Source organism: Heliangelus exortis, chromosome 17 (genome assembly GCF_036169615.1).
Source record: "Heliangelus exortis chromosome 17, bHelExo1.hap1, whole genome shotgun sequence".
Classification (NCBI taxonomy): Eukaryota; Metazoa; Chordata; class Aves; order Apodiformes; family Trochilidae; genus Heliangelus; species Heliangelus exortis.
Window position 1 is genome coordinate 14,497,366 of NC_092438.1, and position 22,972 is coordinate 14,520,337.

A 22,972-nucleotide genomic window follows, 5' to 3' on the forward strand; every position below is an offset into this window, starting at 1 on the left:
CTGAGGAAGGAAGGCTTTTTTGGAATAGTGGTGGCAAGAAAAATAACTATTATGAAGTCTTGCCATGGATTTCTGAGGCATATTGACAGGAAGAGAGGAGAATGCTTCATCAGAGATGGGAAGTGCTGACCATCTGACTCATGAGCACATGTAGATCAAGTTGGATGCTGCAGCAAAGTTAATCTGAATTTTTCACCATCAGTCTTGAACTGCCCAGAGACACTTTGGTAACACGTGAAGAGAAAGTTGTGTGTCAGTGATGCCCAAATAACTTTCACTGCAGAATTCAACTTCTTGACTTCTTTTCTTCTCTTTTCCAGTTAGAAAGACATTCCTGCTCCTTTAATTTCTTTATCCCCTCACTCAGCATTCACTTTAATGGTCTCAGGCTTGTCAGCAAATCAGTTGTACTCAGTGCTGGGACAGATTATTGATTCTTTGTCCAAGTAACTGAGATATGATAAAATGCAATGGATATAAAAAGTGGAGCTCTGTTATATTCATATGTTGTGGATTTAACAGTCAGTTGTGTCACTGGGATTTTGGACTAAACTTATCTGTGCAAGGAGACTTCAGCTTCCTCAGTTTCTGTGCACATTCTTAGCATCAAGTGTGACTAAAACATGGTTGGTTGAGGTTTCAGTTATCTAAAATATCTCCACAAGCTCTGTTACTGCAACTGAGCACTCTGGATTTCTAAGTTTTCTTTCCAGTTTGTTTTTTCCTGACCCAGAGAAGTCCCTGATCTAACCAGCTCCTCAGCTGAACACACAGCTTCTGAACATTCTGAATATCTTCTACATTTAAGGCATGCTGGAAGGAAAGCTAAGAACAAACTTAAGTCTAGTTGTATATCCAGCCCTCAGTCAGCATCAAACCTCTGCATAATATTTAAAAACCTTCCTAGCACAGAAAACTTATCACCAAAATATTCACAGTAAACCAGAAACACCCCAGCTACAGCCTTACTACAAATCTTGCATTCATAAATTAAAATGTTTCTTCTTCTCACTGTACAAATCTAATACAAATCTAACATCTTCTGCTTTAGCTGCCCATCTCCCATCCATTTGTGCTGCTCTCCAGGGCAGCTGGATGCTGTACTTCTGATCACTTATTATCCCCTTTGCATATATTGCACCACTGACATCTCCTAAAAGGAGGCAGCAAAATTTGGGGTAAACAGACCCACAGTATGGTATAAATAAGCATTTTCAACCCACACTAGGAGAGCTCTTCCCTGCATTTAAGACAGCTGCCAACAATCTGTCAGAACCCTGTAAGCCTAACATTGAATTTATTAGCTCTTGCTAGTTGTTAGTGCCAAACCTGCTTAGTCAACTCAGCTTGGTGAGGGGAGAGAATCACTGGGGAAAAAACCAAGCAGCTTCTGTGTCCCCAAGTATTTCCTATGCCTGTTCCCATTCACTGTCACTAAAGGGTGATAGGGCAATGGGTGGTGACATTGGGCAGGACTTTGTGCACCATTTTCTGATTTTCATTGCATATATGAGGAGTAAGATAGTAAGAATTTCCAAAAGGAGCTGGAAGGAAACTGCCACAGCAGGATGGACCTGGAATCTCTCAGTTCTGAATTGCTCCTCAGCTCTGCTCCTCAAAACTTAATCCAAGTTTTCTTCCTGCTAAGCATTCTGATGTCCAAACTAAAAAAAGTCATCTGTTAATTGAGGACACACATTACACCAAGAAGTTCACTTAGTTCCCAAGTTGGGAAACTTCAGGAACAAGCTCAAAGGTTGGTGGTGGTGGTGGTGGTTCCAAATTTAGAGCTGGTGACAGTGACAGAGGACAGGACTGACAGGACAAACGCCTTACAGGGATGGCACACCCTGATCTGCTCTGCAGGACCTCACTCCCTTCAGCTGGGATGGGAATGGCAAAGCTGCAGATGCCTGCAACAGCTGATCCTGCACTGCTTTCTTCTTATTTATAGGGAAAGGCACAAGCATAAATTGAGGCTTTTTAGAGACTGTGGAAGTTGAGGCAAGGAAAAACCCTGTGGAAGGGAAAGGCTGATTGGTAGTGAGCATTTAACAGCCCAAAATGTTACAGGGAATTTCTTAAATTAGAGACTGCACTGGCAAAGGTAGGAGATGCCTCTTGCATGTCCAGCTCGTGATGATGCATCCTGTAGAGGTGAAGCAATAAAAATTCTGTATTGTCTAAAAAGTAGATGGCAAAACTAAGATAGCAAATGAACAAAGTCTCACCTAAACACAGTGCACAAGAAGAGGAAGCTGAGCCAAATCTATGCATGCTTCTAAGCCAGCACTCCAACAGCAATTAATGAGAAACTAGATGCCTGATTTTAATGGATACTGACATAATAGATGTACCAGAAATTTGATGAGAGAAAGATAATTAGAGGGACTATAATGTCTTGGTACTGATTACACCGAAAGAAAAACAGATGTTGGGTACTAAAGCTGAATCAGAATTACAAGGTAATGTCATTAATGAGCAACACTATCTCTATGGATGATTCCATGATAAGATAAAAAATACAGAATTATATTAGTGATCACCCATTGGGATGGCTCACAGCAACAAGGTTAAACTCCACACCAGAAAAAAGGTAAGGACAGAAAACAGAACAGGAGGAGCAGCCTGTGAAACCTGATCCATAGACTGAGAGAATTTCACATTTTGGATGATGAGACTGCACGGGATGTTGAGACTAAAATTTGGGAAAACTTTATGAGCATGAGGAAATAATATGAGGAACTCTTGACTTATTTCTGAGTGGTGCAGGGAACCTGGTTCAAAACATTAATAAGAGGTACCTTGTATCTGTGACTAGCACAGGTAAATTCAGCATCCTGGCAGAAGTAGTAAGAGTTGGGGGAAAAAAAAAAAAAAGTTGTGAAAAAGAGAATGCAAAAAACCCAAAAGCTGATTAAAAGAAATTAAAGGCTCAGCTAAAAGGACAAATGGAGTGTGAAAACTTTAAATATAGCAGTTATACTACAGGCATCTAAACTATTTACAGATCTTTCTCAGTCCCTGAGTGACTGGAAATGGCAGATAATATTCAGGGCTGCTTAGTGCAAAGTGGTGAACGTGAAGAGTAATCCTACCTTTCCATAGATAGTGATGGGTTCTGAATTAGCTTTTACCCCTCAGGGTAGAGTTCTTGGAGCAATGACAGACACTTCTATGAAAACATTAATTCACTGCTCTGCAGAGATTAAGAAGAGATGAGAAGAAATATTAGGATCATTGTAGGAAATACAGAACAAAACAAGAAATCACCATGCCACCACAGGTATTCATGCTGTACCCACCCACAGCACTCTGTCTGCACCTCCCCTGCCAGCCCCAGCTCAAAAAAAAGTTCTGAGAAAATTTAAAGAGATAGAGTTTGGCAGTGATGGTCAAAGGAAGGGAATACTTTGTGCATGAAAATAACAACACAGAACAGATTTCAGGCTGGCAAAGGGACAAAGGAAACTCGTAACAGCCAAGCAGGAAAAAAAAAAAAAAAAATCCTTCTTTTTTATGTTCTGGGTCCTGAGAAGAAAAAAAAGAGGATGGATTTTCTAAAAGCACTACTACTACCTGCATCCCATAAAAAGAAATGTAGCTGGGTCTCCTACAAGAACTGTACACTGTCCAAAACAGCCCCCATTGTCTTCTTAAACATTTCCTATTCTGCTAACATCAATCTGAAAGCACCTGCAGTACAGACACCTGTGCACTTGTATTAGGAGAATTATGATTACTGATGCAGAAAAATTCAGTTACTGACATGTTATCTGGGTTTTCTTACACATCTATTGTGAATCATTGAAGTTAGTTTTAAAAGGTAATTAGATGCACAAAGATGAAGCCATGCTTAATAGCAGAATTCAAGCTAAATTCCCAGTTCCTAAAAGGAAGCAAGAGTCTTGCTTTTCATGCTGGTGATGCCCAAAGCATGGAGGAATCTCCCATTCCTCTCTGCTGTCAGGACTGGTCTGACCAGAATTCCTCCCTCAGCTCAGTCCTGAGGACAGAACATCCCAGCCCCTGCACTGTAGCTCCTTGTAGCCAAAACATATTATTAAGGCATGTGGGATAGAGGGTTTGTCATGGTCTTTTCCACTATGTTGCTCTACTGCTTTCATACCAGGAAAAAAAGAACACAGGCACAAAGGCCACAGGCTGCTCAGTGCCATACACAGAATTAAATTTAGAACCAGAAAAAGTCACAGAAAGCACAACATCATGTGTTTGGATCAGTCTCCCATCACCACGTAGAAGAGAATATTATATTTTCTTTTATAAATCACAGCTTCATCTCAACTTTCAAAACAGAGAAATGAATGAAGAACTCAAGCTAACCAAAATCAAAACATCTGGCATTTCATCTCTCACCTAAGCAGCTTTAGGTAGTTTTGGGTACCATGTGGTCTCACATCTGACAAGCTCCAGCCTCTTGTCTGGGTGCTGACCCTTTAGCTACCTCAGCTCTCTGAGTTGTTTCATGCTAACAGATACTTTTAGGTATCTCTGATGGCTTTGATGCTCACTTTCTTTTGGAGGGATGTCTCTCATAGCTTTGTGGTCTCCTTCTCCCAGTTTTTTCACACTGCAGCACAAGAGGAGCAGGCAGATGGCCTGATATTATGAGCCTGCATTAACCAACAGATGGGCTGACTGCTCAGAGCTGAGTCCCTCTGCCAGCCACAACAGCATGCTCAATGTTTATTCCTTTCACCCTTTTTTATTGATCACTCCAATATTTCTGGCTTGTAATTTCCCATATTGGAGCAGCAGAGATAAGCAAATGACTAAAAGCATCAGAATGAAACCGGGAGAGAAAGTGTGAGCTTCACATTGCCCTTCAAGCTCACTTGAATGCTTTTCCCAAACAAGATGCAAAAGAACACTTCTCAGTTGTAACCATTTGGGGATTTCTTTGCTTTTTTTCTTCTACTGGAGAGATGAAAGTGAGATGCAGATGTCAGTTCCAACATAGTGGATAAGTCTGGAAAAGCAGAGCAATGACAGCCAGAGTCAAGAAATATGGGGACAGCAAATACAGACCAGGAGAGGAACAGGGCAAAAAAATGCAGAGAAAATGCCATTCCACATAGGAACATCTTCACAATCAGCAGTGCAAGAAAACCAAAGACTCATTATTGGGTCCATGAAACCCAGCAGCCCCTACATGTTCTGTAGGTGTGCTCACAGCATCAGGCTGCCAGCTCTGGCATTGAGCATTAAAGCAAAAAAGAGATTTTTCCCTGGTGAGGCAGATCAGTGGGGGTGCCACAGGCTATGGATGGGCAGCACCTTCCTGAGAACCAGATGGAATGGGAAAATATAAAAGGGAAAAAAAAATGGAAAAAATATAAAAGGACCATTAGGGTCACTCTTTGCACAGCAATCTCTGCTCCCCTTCCCAGGAAGGAGGACAAGAGCCCACCCCCATCTTTCAGGCACCAAGAGGAAGTGTTCTGGGTCCCTCACACACTGTTTAGGTCTAATGTCCAAAATCTCTGCAGTACCTTACAGAGAGGACTTGATGCAGCACCCAACTTGTCATTTGAGGACAGAGCTCTGGTTTTCATCTCAGTCAAGTCTGATCATCTCAATAGTTATTAAGGACCACTCATTACTGAGCTCCACTTTTTCCAGCACACGGAAGTGTAACATGGCAAGTATAAAATTTCCTGAGATCTTTGGCTGGCTGTACCATTGCCCAGGCTCCAGCACAGTGTGTGACAGCTCAAACAAAGTTGCTGTGCTCTCAGAAGGGCTGGGAAGCACTCACCAGAGATCTTGGTTCTGCAGGGAGCAGAGGCTGAGGTGTTTCTAAGGAGGCCAAAATCCCAGCGTTCTAAATCCAAGGCTCATTTTCTACCCCAAAGGGCCCCCAGAAATCAGTACAGGGCCCTCAGAAATCAGTACAGGGCCCCCAGAAATCAGTACAGGGCCCTCAGAAATCAGTACAGGGCCCCCAGAAATCAGTACAGGGCCCTCAGAAATCAGTACAGGCTCTGGATTATTGTTTCTTGAGTATTGCTCAGGGAAGGCTGGGCTTTTCAGTGGGCATCATCACATAGCTTGGCAGGTAATGCAGTCATTTACAGAGCATTTTATGCTGGCATGGTTTCCAAGCCACTATCCAAAAGGCATGACTAACATTTCCATGCACACAATTCCTGCCTCTGCTGCATGGAACACAGTTAAGATGAGTCAGCAATCTCCTTCAGGGATAGCAATGGGATTTTCCCCAAGAGATCCTTTAGGAGCAAACAGCTCATGTTTATGGATTAAAAATGCTTTGAACTCCAACAGCAATTTCTCTGTTGGCCACCTCTTCAGTGCTGCCCTGAGAACATGAACTAACACTGGATCTTGGACAGGCATTTTCATAACCTGAAGCAGCCAGGAGGGGATTTCAAGATTGTTATTTCATCTAGAGAAAAGACCTCTCAATCTGTCATCAGAAACTGTTGGCATACTGAGCTAGCAGTAAAATTCTACAGGTTTCTAATCATATATATTTAGCATAAATCTCTGTGGCTGCATGAGAACGTAGGTGGCAGGAGGTAGAGATGTGCATTTAGGCCCTCTGGAACTGTTCCTTGGCTGTATTAATCCCAGAGGCAAAACTGAAATTATGGAACTTTGTTCACTCCAGAGATAGCAGCAAATGTTTGGGGTTTTTTCATCGTCCTGCACATAATCTCATTCAGGTGGTATCCAAGTTCTTGGCATTTCAAATCTTGGTCCAAGTTGCTAATGAACCTGAGAATGGGCTCTAACAAAGCAGCAGAAGGCAACTAAGGATCAGCTTCATATGTTGTGGGGAAAGAGCTTATCAGGGATTTCATTCTAGAGGTCAGTTTAGCCACAGCTTCTCAGAAAAGTTGGAATCAGCAGCTGTTGCTTTCTTGTGATGGGAAATCACAGTGGATTTGAAGACAGATGACTTGACTTTTTGATATGTATTTCTGCACAGGGGAATGGTCCTTGGCTTTTCTTACTCCAGATGCATCCCAACAGAATAACCTTTGACAGCAGCAGCAGCTATCCCAGCTTCACATTTAGAGTTCTAACCTAAGATATTAAACAGTCAGTATCAGTTCAAAACTCCTGGAAGTCCTGTATCACACTGCTCTTTGGATTCCTTCATCAGGAATTCACTGAAACGTGGTAGGATGCCTCAAGTTCTTCTAAGCAGAATTTCTCTGACTTTTTTGAGTTCCTGTCCCCAAGGAAATTCAGCAGTGGAGAGTCCTGAGTCAGAGTGCTTCTTGGTGAGAGGTCCATTTGCAGCACCTTCCCTGCTGATCAGGGCTGACTCGAAATCAATTCAAGTGATGTGAAAAATTTTGAGCCCTGAGACTCATTGCAGGCTGAGGTAAGGTTTCTTTACCTTGCTGTCAGGAAAAAAAAAAATCAGTTTGTTTCATTCACCAGAATTGTCTGCAATATCCTGTTCCCAACACATTGTTTCTGGCAGATGAGCTGAAGATGATCACCAGCTCTGCAGAGCTGCTCTCACCATCTCTGAATTTTCTTGCAAAATTGTGGATGCAATTTTCTTGCAAAATGTGCCCTCCCCTGTCAGACAGAACTGGAAGGACCTGGTCTGGTCAGATGGTTCATGATCCACTTCAGTTCCTAAAACTTCAGTGGCCATGTGGGTACCAGTTCCCTTTTCAGTCACAATGAGGAATATGTTCACTTGGGGATGCTGGAAAATGAATTTCCATGGTATGTGACAGTGCTGGTTCAGTGACTAAATCCATGAAGAGGTGGCACTGATGCTTTTTACCATGAACTCCACAGAGAGGACAATTTGCTGACACATTGTTGAGGAAATAGCAGTAGCTAAGAGACAGGAAGAAGTTCAGTTATGTGCTGGATAGTTTACTCATCTTGTGAAATCCAAATCTCTGGGCAATGACAGAAGCATAGATGAAAAATGTGCTTTCAGCAGGGATAAGTTTTCACATCCTGACAAAGCTGGTGACTGTACAGACAGCAACCTGTCTTGGGCTCAGATGATCTGAAAGTGATGTGATTCCTTCTCAGGTAGGAGTCCTGTGGTGTAACTTGTCTCATCTGAAGCTTTACAGTGAGTCCATTTGCCATCCCAAATCCCAGGTGAGCAGCTCAGCACAGGTCTTGCACTTCCAGAGCTTTCACTCCCTCAGGAGATTGTCTGAAGATGAGGACCCCTTGACCTCCAGAAGAGCTTCACAAGTGTTCAGAACAACCCCATCTGTGACACACAGCATCACATCCATGGGGCTGGGGCAAAGATCTGAGGTGTCCCATGGTACCCACAGGTCTGACATTGTCAGCAGTGCTGTCCAGACCCTGACAGACTGCTTGGTGTAGAAACACCAAAGAAATAGTGTCAGGATAAGGTGTAGCAGAATAGCAGATGTTGATGGTGTTGAGGTTAGGGTTAGGAAGGGCCAGGCACCTGCAGCTTCTCAGATCCAGGTCAAGGAAATCCTGCTGGGTAAGAGACACATGAGAGAACAGCAAGACTGATCACTGCCAGCTCCTAGCCAGGACATAAAGGAAGATACAAACACAGCACATCTTTGCTAACCTACCAAAAGCCTTGAAGAGATGAGGAGGACTCAGCTGGCATCCCATCTTTTATTTCTGGGAATCCTGGAAAGATTGCCTGAGTGCACGTGCCTTGGTGCCTGCATGCTGGATGGGCTCCTTGCACCTATTTGTGCTTGTGAGAAGGTGTAAGTGAAATTGCTTTGGATTTAGTTTTGTTTTAAAGTAAAAGACTCTCCTAGGAGGTCCCACATTGCTGCCACAATGGTGCAGCAATTCCTTGGGACAAGGTGAGCAGGGATGGCAACACTGACAAGTGGGGCAGGTCAGACCTGAAACCTTTCTGCATTCACCAAGAACATCCCTGGAGCATCCCAGCTCTGTACCCAAACCCACAGCATCTTCTCTGCACACCTAACACTCAGCTTGACAAAACAAGCAAGGAAAAACCTACAAACAGGATGAAGAGCAAAAAATGAGAGCAAGAATAGAGACCCTCAGATACAGGGAGTCTCAAAATGAATCAAGTGCTGACTCTTCTGAAGGAGAGGGGTTGTTTTTTTTCCCAAAAGCTGAGTTAGGCCAGACAAACCCCTGGAGCAGAAGACACGGGCTGATGGGAAATAAGACAGACAGAAAAAGTGATAGAGAAAACAGGAAAAAAGAAAAATCCTCTGGAGAGCTTCTTCCCTGTCACCTGGAATGACTGAGGTCTCCTCAAGAGAAGGAGCTCTCTACTTTGCAGGAAGGAGGCTGGAAGGGATGTGAGTGGCAGTAATGCCAAGTGACTGCCTCCTGCATCTCCTGGTGAGAGCAGAGCAGTGGGAGATCACTTCACCATCAGCACAGAACAGAAATTCTGTCTCCTGAATTAATAACCTGAATCAAGTCTTCTGCTGCTGGCAGCCACGGGAAGATACAAAATCCAGATACAGCTTGCATTTTCTGGGTGTTGTTATTTCAGAAGGAACTCAAAATCAAAGCAGGCAGGACAGGACACACCCAGAACCATGCAAACACTGCATGTGTGACATCTCCCCCCATACCAAATGCATTTTAAAACACACAGAGCAGATATTCAGTGTACACCATGAAATGACATGAGAGTTAGACAGAGAGTTCCTTCCCAGACAGTAACAGGGACAAAAAAAAAAAGAAGAAAGAATTGGCTATGCCTTCCCCAGGGCAATCACAGAGCCTTTGTGTCTCACTGGAAAAAGCTTCCCTAAGACAGAAAAACCCAGGTCTGCTCTCCAGAGCCATAGTACAACTCTATTTCTGCTCCAGTTCTCCCAACCTCAGCTAACTCTGTCCCTGCAGCTGCTCCCCCAGCATGTTAGACCTAGCAACTGTGCAATTAAAGAATTATTTAGTGATTTAGGGTGGAAGGGGCCTCTGGAGCCTTTCAGCCAAATCTCTGCTGACTCAGCACCTCCTCCCACTTCAGTGTCATCAGCAAAATTTCTTAGTGTGCACTCAGCTCCTGTGTCTAAGTCACAGATAAAAACATTCAAAGCCCTAAAGCTGAGCCCCACCAGTGCCTGCCCAGCAGCTTGATCAGCTCTTGGAGCCCAAACCTCCAGCCAGTTGTTCACCCCAGGAGGGAGAGGACAGACCCCACCACAGCCTTGGGCTGCAGTCAGTACCACAGCACTGCCCTGGCATTTATCTACCAGCAGTGAGCATCCTCAGGAGTCCTAACAGGGCAGCAAACATCTGGGTACATGTTCTGTATATTACTCTTTCATGTCTGGGCTGAAATATTATGTATTAGAAGTCATTAATCAGGGCTCTCTGATGCCTCAGTTTATAGGTTAGGTTTACGTAATCTCATTCTTTCCAACTCAAACCATTTCATCATTCTCTTGTCACAGAAACTTCTGTCTGTAAGAAAAGGAGGCAAAATCCCTTCTTTATCTGGGTGTATCACAGCACAGCAACCAAGACACCAAGTCTCTGCTTTTTGGAAGAGTGTGCCAGCTGCCCTGGTACCAAAGTGCCCAAGAGCAGTGAGATAAACAGCAGTTTGCTGTTGATAGATACATAAAGTCCCAGTGAGAAACTACAAGGTTTCTTTATTATCCTCTCTCTAGTATTGCTTAAAAACTCAAAAGGTCAGATATGGTACTAAAAATTAATAGCTCATATTCATCTGTGGCAATTACAAAAGAACAAGTTCCCAGAAAACCTGTGAGCTGTGATCACCACGGTCACCAAGAGGACACTCAGATATCTGATTAAAGTGAAACTGCATATCTGGGTTGATAAGCTCAGCTCTAGGCATTATCACACATATGTTCTTACCCTGAGGAGAGAAGTATTAATACAAGTGAAGCCTGTAGCAGTCTCTATGGTTACAGCTAACATTTTCTAATATAAGCCATTGTCATCAGATGCTTAACTTCCAATGTTTCAACTGCCTGAAATTTTCCATCACTGCTCTTTTTTTTTCCAGGTGAATTCTTTAGCAATCAGTTTAGCAAATGTACTGAAGAATTCTAGCAGATTCTCATGCTGGAACAGCAATGGGAAATCTGGCAGGGACTCAGTTTCATCATCTGTTACTATCCTCTCAAATTTTCCCCATGGCTTGGTGACTTTAAAAGACTCAGCAGATCTTGCTGGTGGGTTTGTGCTGAAATTTCCAAATGCAACCTCTCCAGCAGATGGATGGGTCTCAGCCAGCCACCAAAAGGCTGCCAGAACCACTTACCAGGGCACAACCCCAGAGTCCTGCAGAACATGGGGGTCACACTCTGCCCTTCACCCTCCTAGGGGTTAAGAAAACAGAAAGCATCCCAAATTTTCTATCTGCAGCTCTTCAGCTGAGTGTGTTATAAATAACTGGCTCCACCCTGCAGGTGTTCTGGCAGCATTCACATGTACTGGATGATCTTCAAGGTCCTTTCCAACTCAAACCATTCTATGATCCCAGTGGCAAAGATCCCTGCAGTGGATTTAAACCCCCCAAGCTCACTCAGTCATTCTGCAAGACACCAGATTCTGTCAAAGAGAGTTCCTAATAACAGGCCCCATCAATATCCCATGATAAAGATGTTAAAACCTTCACTGAAAATATTTTCTTGGAACAGTCTTGTGAAAAGAAGGTATCCAAGCCTGTTCTTCTCCTGCCAGCCATGGACTGGGAAGCAGCATGTGCCAGCACCATGTGCATTCTAGATTATCCTCATCTAAACTCATCTAAGAGGGATGGAAAATGCATCCTGCATCCTATGTGTTGGGTCATAAGAGCCAAGAGGTCCTAGATACACCCAAAGAGGTCCTTCAGGCAAGCTGGGTCCTTCAGGCAAGCTGGGATCTTGGGTGGTAGTTTGCTAAATTTACACTTTCTGAATACCCAATGACTCCTACAGATTCCTGACTGCCTAATAAATTTTTTACCAACTTTTTCTCTTGAAATTGTTGACTGAATAAGTGACCAGTTGCTGGTTCTGTGCATTGCAGGTGTGCTGTGGCTGTCAGTGGTCTCTGAGGTGTTGTACATCATGCTGCTGGTCGTCGGATTCAGCCTTATGTGCCTTGAGCTCTTCCATTCCAGCAGTGTGATAGATGGGCTCAAGTTAAATGCCTTTGCTGCTGTCTTCACTGTCCTTTCAGGTAGGAACCTGCCCTTCCCCTTTTGCCTGAGGAGCCACAGCAAAACAACATCCTAAAATTTTGAAAGAATTAAAGCTGGGGACTCCGAGACTCTCATCCTCCTTTTGCTTGTGCATTTTTCACTGTGTTGGAACAAGGATCCCCTGGTACATTTGCTGTTGTCAGGGAGAAGTGAAAAATCCATCTTCCTGCTTTCCCCATGGCCTCCCCACAGCCCACAGAGCCATGGCCATACCCATAGGCTCCATTTTCAGAATCATCACAGTGATGAGCCAAGAGAAAACAAAGAACAGTGTTGAAAATTCTTTTTTTTTTTTTTCTATTAGTGCCATAAGTAGGTGAAGGTTGGATGCTCCAAACCAGAGAGAGCAGCTCATCCTGTTCATTAGCAAAGCTGACAATGAAAAGGGCTCAAGTAATCTCACTTAGAAGCAACCCCAAGAGTAATTTGGGGACGTGTACATCTCTGAGAACAATTCTTTCAGGCACTTTTCATGCTCAGTCTGTACTTGGAGCCCTTCAGAGAATGAGCTTCAGGAATTCACTTCTCTAGAAGACACCAGAGCTAACCCATGTAATTAAGTGCCCCTTCACTCCTGTGCTGGCTGAAAATTCCACTTCCCAGGATTTATACAAGAAACCAGCCAGAGCTGCTTGTGTGAGTGCTCCTGCATGGATCTCTCCAGTAGAAAGAACTTCTGCAACAAAAGGGCATTTTATTTTGCTGTATTTCAAGCTGAAAGATGCAGTGGACGTTTCCTGATCTTCAGAGCTGGCATCAAATTAAGAAATACAGCCAGTGGTATCAAACTTAGATCAGAAAGAGCTGAAAGAACAACAACAGCCAAAAAAAATCTTCTGAAAACTGAAAAAGCATTTTTCAGCTTTGGATATAGTTGGGGTTTAAAAAAACAACAAAAAAAAACCAGTTCCATTTTCAAAGTCAAGCTTTGGGGAATTCTTCAGTGTTCAGTTATTTCCGTGCTGTTCCTCTTTCTCTTCATCATTAACTGGAGCTTCAAGTTTTATAAGAATTATGAAGTTTTCTTTACCACACTTTTTACAAGTACATTGTGACCATGTTCCAAATTTAAACTTTAAAATTTTACAAATAAAAAGCATAGAAAAATAGGAAGATGCAAGAAAAAAAACCAACACAACCCCAAAACACTGCTAGATGTGTTTTTTTTTCAGTTGCAGAGATCTCAGAGGAAAAAATAAAAGCCTATTTATTTAATCTTAGCATATTTATAATGACACAGCTTTATCAAAATCAGATAACAGTGAGGGCTTTGCCTTGAAGCAACACAGCTCCCCTTAAATTCATGATAGAGTTCCCTCCAAAAAGTGCAGTGTGATCTTCATATTCTCACAGCTCAACATTTAAAGGTTAGGAAAAATTATCCTAACACTGTGGCCCACTTATTGCTGTTACTTAACCTCTTATGAGTCACTTAAATAAAACCCCACAACACTGACATTTCAGTAATTTTTTTAACCTTTATATATGCCTTTCATGTCATCCTTACAGTAAAGCATTTGCATTCATGTGGTATATTCCATAAATAATATTTTAGTAAATGTATCTGAAAGTGCTTTAAAAGGAATTGGCTTTTCCAAACAGAGTACCTGAAGCTTTCCTAGAAACAGCTCTGCTCCTTCAAGGCTGATGATCCCAAACTCCACATGTCCCACAAATTCCCAGGATTTCCATCTGCAAGGCTCTGTTGCCCTGGTGCCCAGGTGGGTGGGCATCCAGGCACCTCATCCTCTGTCCAGCCTGCAGATAATGTGGGAAATACAGCAGATGCTGATTTATGTTACAGGCAGGAAATTTTATCCATCAAACATGCAACATCATCCATCACAGGAGAGCTCCAGGGAGGATTTGGCAAAGCCAAACCAAGGGGTGGCATCAGGAAGAGACCAAAAAACAACAGGACACGAAGCAGCAGAGCTAGAAAAAGACCTGAATTATTTTGCTAGGGCTGAGAGAACACCAAGACATCCCAGCCCTACTTGTCATTAGGCAGAGGAAGCAATAAATGTCACTGTGACCCCTGGTTACAGCAGGACTTGCTGATGGCATCCTACTCACCCATCACTGGAGGTCACCCTGGCCACCAACATGGGAAAGGTCTGAAACCTCATTGCTGGAGCTGGTCCTGGCTGGGTCAAACCTGATGGCTCTGAGAGATGGGGATGTGTCTGAGGGCAGCCTGCAATGTTTGGTTATGGGTGAAAAATTACTGACAAGGAGGTGTAGGAACAGCAGACCCCCAAGTTTCGAGATCAATGCTGGAAGTGCCAGCTGGAGAAAAATCCACTGATTTAAAAAGCAAGCTCCCAGTGAAGTCTGGAAATTAAATATAGCCAGAAACAAGCAAGGTGTGCAGTGGATTGCTGTGCTCCCCTTAGGCCACACACCCTGCCAAAATCTAATGTCTTGCAACTGTGAATTGCTCTTTCTGCCTCCTCACCTCGACACAAAGCAGCTGAGCAGCTTCTTGTAATAAAATGCCTCCTTTCAGCCTCTGCAGTTATTTGTATCAAATCTGACATGAGGCTTGCTGAAGGTCCTGTTTAACATCCCCACAACACAAACATGACATTCCCTGACTTCCCTCCCCCAGAACTGCTCTGATTCATCCCCATTCCTGGTAAGACTAATGAAGCACTTGAGGCTCTGAAGGTAAAAGCAGGAAAGAAGAGAGAGAATTTGAGTCGAGGAGGTAAAACCAGGATGTCCCACAAGGAGGAAGGACAACTGTGGGAAAAATTACATGGTCAGGGATAATGGTGACTTTGATTAAGGAGAAAAATTGACCATAGTGGCCAAGATTGTTGCAGAGCATCAGAATTTCTAAGGGCCCTAAGCTGTTATTCCAGCACCAGGGCTCTTGACACCTGCAGGTCCAAGGTCTGTCTGGGAAATGATGACCCTGCCCCAGCTACCTGTTGGCCCCCTGCTTTCCAGGAGCTCAGCTGGCAGCAGCATTCTGATCAGCTCAAATTATTGCAGCTGGAAAATTCTCCATTGGAGATAACAAGGGCCACCACCACTCCTTGAGCAGCGGGGTTTGGATTTCCTCAGGGGGATGTCCAAGATGTAAAAATTCAGGCAGGTTTTTTCAGGTGAAGCTGCAGAACCTTGCTGGGCAGGGATAAGTCAGTGAGCTACCTGCAGCCCTGCTCTTCAGCATCCTGGTGAGCAGAGTGCCTGACACTGCCTGGTGTTCACCCACCTGGAATTATCTCAGCAAAATATAATGGGGTCACAACAATATAATGGGGTCACAACAATATAGTGGGGTCACAACAATATAATGGGGTCACAACAGCCAACACCATCAACAATGAACCATCAGAAGTATTCCTGTGGCATCCTCTCACCACAGATCATCAGGAATACTGCCCTAACTTCCTTGGGAAACTTCCAAGTGGTTTAAAAGTCTTCAAATTCAGAAGTCCTGGCAACTGCCCAGATAAAATACCAGAGTTTGGTGTTAATGCAGCCAAACTTGCACTGCCTATGGAAGTTCTCTTGTTCTCTTATCTGAGGTCTGCATGGAAGGGGCTGAGTGAGATCACTGGTGAGTGGCACCCCCCTGTTTGGCAGCAGCAAGGTTGGGGGGGATGCTATTTGTGCAACATTTTCTTCAACGATTTTCTTTCTTTAACTCTTAATTGAGAATTCAGTATGATGCACGTTAATGAGCTCTCAATCACACCTTTCCTCTCCTGCCCATGCAGCTCCCTCCTCCACAGTGGAATAGGAGGCACAAAAGTACAACAAAGACTTTTCTGGAGGTTTCAAAGCACTTCCAGCAGTTGCTATCTCAGAAATTACTGAGAAGAGAGAGAAAAAAAAAAAAAAAAAAAAAAAAAAAAAAAAAAAAAAAGCACACACAAAAAAGGCACTGAAAAAAAAGAAAAAAAAAAAAGAAAAAAATTTCCTATCACCATCCTTGTTTCTCAGGTCTCTTGGGGATGGTGGCACACATGATGTACACTCAAGTTTTCCAAGTGACAGTCAGCCTTGGGCCAGAGGACTGGCGACCACACTCATGGGACTATGGATGGTCCTTCTGGTAAGTGTCACCACCTCTTCATTTTTCAGTCTCTTGGGAGATTGCACACATCACCTCACATTTCCAGAAACAAACGTGAATTTTCAGCTGTTAAAATGCCAGGAGCAAAAAAAAAATAAAACCCCAAGGTGTTGGAGGTGTTAGAGCAGAGCTATCAGAGTGCAGCAGCAGCTGTGGGAACCAGGAGGAACTCAGCATTTGTAAATAAACAGCAGCCACAATTACCAACACAGATTGAGCACTCTCATTAAGGTTCAATTTAGGTACATAATTACCGTGGCATTTCAGAGACATTTAGCTTTTTTGTTGTTGTTGTTTTGTTTTTAATTAATGCCTCAGCTGAACCTTACAGTGCAACTTTGAGCAAAGCCATGGAGGTGCTTCTGGCACCATGAGGATTCCCTGGAGATCATGGGCAGAAGACTTGGGAAAATGGACAGTATATTTGGGAGACAGAATTTTTTAATTTTTAATTACTTTTTTTTTTCACCTTTCCTTTTTATCTCCTAAAAAAAAAAAATTTAGCCAAGATGTATGAACTGTGTTACATTGCTTGCAAGTTTATAAGCAAACAACTTCCATATCCCTCTAGAGGCATCAACCTCTTTGGATAGCTAAGGAAATTAAGTTTGGTTTGGTTTTTTTTTCATTTCTAAATACACTGTATTATTTTCATTCCATTTTAAAGCATAGAAAACAACCTTTGGAAAAACCAATAAATAAATAAAACCACTCCCTATGCACAGCACTGCAGGGAATTATTAGTTTTTCCTTCTCCCCTCATTACACTGTGTATCATGGGAGGGGTTACTAAAATTTTAGTGGCACGCTCCAAAAGACAAGCTGCATTATATTTAAAATATTTGGGGAATATTTATTGCACGTTATAATGAACACAGAAAAATGAGGCATTCATATATGTATGATATTTATACGAATAGTTATAAAAATGACACATGTAATGTTATTAATAATATTGTGTGTTACTATTAATTTGTCTCCAGTGATCTATTCCATAATTTACTGCAATACTCACCATTCAGGATGTTTTTAGATGTCTGACATGATAAAGCACTCATCAGATCAGCCTCCTGCCTCTTCCCCCGTGTCTCCCAAGGGGCACCAGAGGCTCAAAGCTGCCTCAGGACATTCTGAGCCCTCTCCAGCCCCACTCCCCCTGCTCCAAAGGGTCTTTCTGGATTCAAACTCCCCCCTCCTGCCCTGGCAGCTCAGCTCTCTCTGTTCTCCTGCCTCAGCTTTGTCCCAGAGCCCTGAGCTCAGCTACCAAGGGCACTAAAGGTCCAGTCCCACATCTGGGGCACATCTGGCACGGAGGGGCAATGCTGTTCAAGAGATGTTCACCTCAGGTAGGGTGTAACTCTTGCACTCTTTACACTTAAAAATAAAGAACAATTAACTAAAGTCCATAAAAACTTTAAAAAAAAATCAAGCATAACTCTCTCATTGTTCTGACTGACCACAGAGCCTTCAGTCTGTATTTCCTCCTCTGAACCTTCCAGCATTTCTAAGTTAAAAGATGAGAAACGATCAGAAACTTTCAAGAAATTTTTTTTTTCTCTGTACATCATTCCCCAGGCACCAACAGTGAAACACGTGGCTTCAGCTGGCTTCTTCCTCAATTTTTGTTCAGGAGCCCAGCTGGAAATGTTTGGAGCTTTTCCATGTAGGAGGAAGACCCTTGCCAGGTTTCCAAGTGCCTGGACACTCACACAGAGCAGGAGTTTCTTTGCCACTTCTCCACCCAACTCTGGGAAACCTGAGGGACCTTCCTCACCTCAGGCTCCTTACATTTCCTTCTCTTTTCATTGCCTCTGGCAAATGGATTTAAAAACTGCCTCGGAAAAGGCTGCCTCCACCCCCTTCCTTGCTGTGGGAGTTCCAGGAGTTATGCACTGGATATTGAAATCACTATAATGAGCCATTTCTGGTTAGTTGACAGATTATTTTTTTTTTCCCCCCAGATTTTTCCCTTCATGAATATGTGTTCTTTTTCAAGTTTTGTCTCATGTGACGTGAGAAACTGTTCCCTTGTCTGCAGCTCCCCTGCAGAATGGGAAAACAGCTGAGGGCTCCATTGATAATCTGTATTTTAAAGATAATGCCACTGGGGCTGTGTTCTTTCTGCTCTCCATAATTTATACCAAGGCTCTATTTGGTTACAGAAAAGATAAAAGCAAGGAGCAAGGGAAGTGCAGAGCTGGCACAGATGATCCAGTTAATCCAGGCTAGGTAGGAAGCCACTGGGAACTCTGTGGAGCTGAAGCTGATGGGCTGGATGTGAAGTCAAGGAGAGCCTGAACACAGATAAACTCTGCAGCCAAAAGGAGGAATTAGGGTCTTTTTTCTGGCCCCATTTCATGCCCAAACAGCACCTAAACTCCTCAGGGTCATGAGTTTCCCCCCAGCCACATCTGAACTTGGGATAAGTGAGGAAAAGGCTGGAAAAGATGTGCAGGGAGGGAGGGCAGGGGGCATCTGGGGACACCCAGTCCATGAGCAGGGAGCAGAGCATCCCCAGGATGAACTCTCCTTCCCAGGAGACCCAGCTCAGAACTTGCTGCTGGTTCCAGCCCACCACTGGGACGTTTTTTTCCCCACTTTCCTCCTGCTCCCTTTGTCTCCCTGGGCTCCTGCCACTGGGTAACCAAGACTGGGGAGCACTGCCTGCCCCCAGGTAGGATATCTCCTCAAAACAGAGGTGCTGTTTTCTGTTCTGCTCAGGCTTTCAGCCACCAGGAATGCTAGAAATGTCCATGAACCAGCAAAGAAGGGAATACAGTAGGCAGATGAAGGCATAAAAACTGGACTAGAGAGCAGCCCTGCAGCAGTGCTGTGCAGATGCAGCCCCCCAAGGACACCTGAGAACTTCCCCTGGTCCCTAAGACATCCTCTCTCCTAAGGTCATAAAATATCTCAAGTTGGAAGAGACCCATAAGGATCATCAAGTCCAACTCCACCAAGTCCCAGCAGGAGAAAGCATTGCCCTGAAGCCACTGGAAAGCAACTAAATAAACAACTTTCAGTCACTGATTCTGTATTTAACTCCACTGGAACATCTTCCTACACTGAGTCTGAGGTGAACATACATATGGTGTAACAACAGCTTCACCTACAAACTGGGGGAAAAGATTTTCATTTCCCTTTATTCAAAGAAAGGGGCTTTCACAACTTGGCAAGCTAAGACCCTCAATATCTTCATTTAGAAGTAATCTGCACCCCCTTCTTAATGCTGCCATCCAGCTCCTGGACACTACACTGCCACTCCAACATCCACATCCCTGTACTTCATGCAGCTGCTGGGGCATTACTCCTCCCAAGGAGTTTCTTACTGCTCTGTGGATTTTAGCAGGGAAAACAAGATGCCTTTAACTCTTTGGAGTGTCCACATTAGCACTCTGTCACATCACATGGCTCTCCCTGGGATAAAAGTGGTGCCCAGCATCCTCCCGCCTGCCCGAGGTTTTTTGAGGTCAGATAAGGAGAAGAGATTTGTGTGTGTGTGTTTCCTGGCATCAGAAACATAACCTTCTGACTGCTGGTTTCTCTCTCCACAGCCTGGCATGGGGCTCTTTCACCTGCTGCATGGCTGCCTCTGTCACCACCCTCAACTCCTACACCAAGACTGTCATCGAGTTCAGGCACAAGCGCAAAATCTTCGAGCAGGGCTTTCGAGAAGAGCAGAACTTCCTAGACCAGGAAGCCATCAAGTACTTCAGAGAAAGGTCAGTGCAGCCACTGGAGGATTCCATGGACTCCACCAGTCTAGAAAATCCTGGCTTCACCCGTTTCAGGCACATACGGGTGAGGTCTCTGAGATACAGGGAGAAGCTGTGTGTTAAACACAAAATCCGTCCTGATTTGTTGGGGGTTTTTTGGTTTTTTAACTTTTGTCTGTCCCAGTGCCTGCCTTTGATTACATACTCATTAGAACCCCAGACTGACAAGTCCTTACAGTATGAAACTATGCTGCCAGTGCAAGACTGTTTTCCCTCAGGAAAGGTAAAATTCTGGGGATATAACCAATGTTACAGCCACCTTTCTCAGTGTCTATAATGGGCACCTCTCAATAATCCTAAGGGCCACTGAGACATTTTCCAGCCACCATTAGGCCACTCTGGAGTTGCCATCTTCCAGTCACATGCCTGCACCCCATCCTCCTGAGTTCCTCTGCACAAAGGCATCCCAAAGACATCATCCTGCACTGCAGACACATCCAGACAGTGCTGCCAGGGGCATCCTGGCTGAGCCCTGAAGGCCCAGAGACATCCCTCACCCTGCCCACCCACTGCACTCTCAGGTAACCTACCTGCTGGCCTCATTCTTTCATGAGAAGGTTAAACCTTTGAGTAAAACTGCAGAAGGTGAAGAACAGATCAATACTGACCTTACACAGCAGGGAAGGTGTGATGGACTCCCTAGGGGTATCCTTGCAGAATGAGGAGCTGATAATTGCTCAGGGAGTCCTCACCCAAAGCCTGTTGGAAGAAATATAAAGACATTTTAAACACAGAAAACATAAGGAGCATTAATTCTTTTGCTGAGCAATGGGGCAGTTTCTCTGGGGGGAAAGAGAGTGGTTGGGGAGCCCTGAGGAGGCAGAAATGCTCAGATATTTCAGCAGGAAGCAGGAAGAACTAGAGAACTTCCATGCTTATCACTTTGCTTACCCAACCCTAAATAATGGTCTCTGTTGTTACACTTATTCCTCTGCCAGCTTCCAAGCATTCACTCTACCTTTGAAACAGTCTGGAAAGATGGGAGAAATTATTCAACCCACCATAATTTTCCTAACTTTGCATTTAGAGATGATGGTGAATGGTAAAAAATTCTGTATGTGAGAAAAAGCCCCCAGACACAGTGGAGAAGTGGTTGGCATCTGCCTCAGGAGAAAGCAACAGCCAGCCAAGGGAAAACAGCCCAGTTACTGGAGTGAGAACTGCAGAACAGAGACCAGAAGAATTGTAAGGAACAGAATATGTTGAGTTCCATTGGGAAATGCTAAGGGAGCTTGGTCAGGTATCACTGCTGCCCTTTCTGGAAGAGTAAATAGCAAAAAGCAATAATGGCATTAAGGACAAGAACTCCCTCTATCTCACATTAGGGATTTTCATCCCTCTTGCACTCACCATATTACCCCAGCCTGTCCCCACATAACACTTTGCAATCAAATCCATGTTGGAGCAGCTGGAATCTGAGAGACCTTCATCCCAACCCAGTAAATAAAGAAGTGAAGGAGCCCAAGGAATGACAACAAGGCAATTGGAGCATCAAAGCTTCTTTAGGTCTCATGGAAGTGAGATGTGACAACAGAACCAGCAGGACATCTGACGTACAAACACATGAGGTGACAAATCTCACCTTGGCCATCACAAACCAACATTTTTAAACTCTTATTATACACAGAGCACTCCAAACAAGCAGCACACACACAGCACTGCCTGTTCCTTGTGCTCAGAACTACCCTGAGCAGTACACAGGCATGTAGAGAAGACCATAAGTCCTCAGGTGTCACTTGAGGAGAGGAACAGCAGGAAAGAGCTCCCGGAGAAGAACTGAGTCCCCGAAAGAAAGCTCGCCGCAACATCTGGTGGAGAATGCGGGCAACAACAGCAAGCCGTAAACGCTGAGGTAATATAAGAAGCTCTACACAACCACGTTGGTTGCGGGAAGCTCTACAAAGCCTAGCTTAAAAAGAGCTTCGAAATACGCAACCACGTCAGATGGAGACACCACAGTGGTGCGGGACGCTCTAAGAAAAAGAGCTCCAAAAACGCAACCACGGGAACAAGCTCCACAAGGCCAGGCTTAAATGCGGAAGGCGGTGTGTAGAAGCTCAAAAATAGAAGCCCAGCACGGCGAGATACAACAGCCCGGTATGGCGAGCCAGGCGGGAGAGAAGAATGAGGCTCGAAAGGCGCAGCAAGTTGGCGCGTGGAACTCAAGCCCGAGGAATGCTGAAGCTGAAGCGGAGCTCTGAGTGCGCATCAAGTCAGTGCGGCCCCTGAAACGGAGTCTCCCAGGGACACGCGATAACGCGGTCCTGAAACGGAGCCTCCCAGGGACACACAACGCGGTCCTGAAACGGAGCCCCCAGGGACACGCGATAGTGCGGTCCTGAAAACGGGGCCCTAGGGACACGCGATAAGACTGGTGCGCCGAATGCTCGGAGAAGTCTCTGCATGGCCAGGCATTCCAAGGTGGCAAGTACCAGCGAAAGCTGAGCTGGTGCTCATGAGACCTCATCTCCTGCTGATAATAAAGACCAAAGCAAAAAAGGCCGGTAAGAGCCTGAACTTTCCCTCCATAAAGGCTAAGAAAAAATATATTTATTGAAAAATAATGAAAATAATTAAACGTTTATCCGGCACCCCCTCGATGCTCTTAGCTGAGTGTCCTGTGGGGCCCGAAGCGTTTACTTCGAGAAATATATTTATTAAAAATAATGAAAGATAATGAAATGTTTAAAAAGGCCTATTGAAAAAATGAAGTTTATTTTTTTTTTTTTCAACAAACAATAAAAAGGGGGGAAATGTAGAGAAGACCATAAGTCCTCAGGTGTCACTGATAATGAACTGGGAGCTTAAGCCCAGCTGTGCCCACTAATTAGGGCCTGCCCCAGCCGGAAATGGGCGGGGCTGAAGGGCTAGGTAAAAGGCATGCTCCCAGAAGCAGAGTCAGAAGCAGATGAAGATGCCTGAGGA

The 22,972-nt window shown here is 44.2% G+C and overlaps 1 protein-coding gene across 1 annotated transcript in view; it reads left to right on the plus strand.

The window, feature by feature from the left end:
- The window catches only part of GSG1L (GSG1 like), a 52,938-nt gene that overhangs the window by 16,706 nt on the left and 13,260 nt on the right, over positions 1–22,972 (plus strand). The window contains exons 3-5 of the mRNA XM_071760778.1: positions 12,007–12,159; positions 16,139–16,250; positions 19,826–19,993. Of these exons, the coding sequence (XP_071616879.1) occupies positions 12,007–12,159; positions 16,139–16,250; positions 19,826–19,993 (433 nt within the window). The remainder of the gene's footprint in view (positions 1–12,006; positions 12,160–16,138; positions 16,251–19,825; positions 19,994–22,972) is intronic.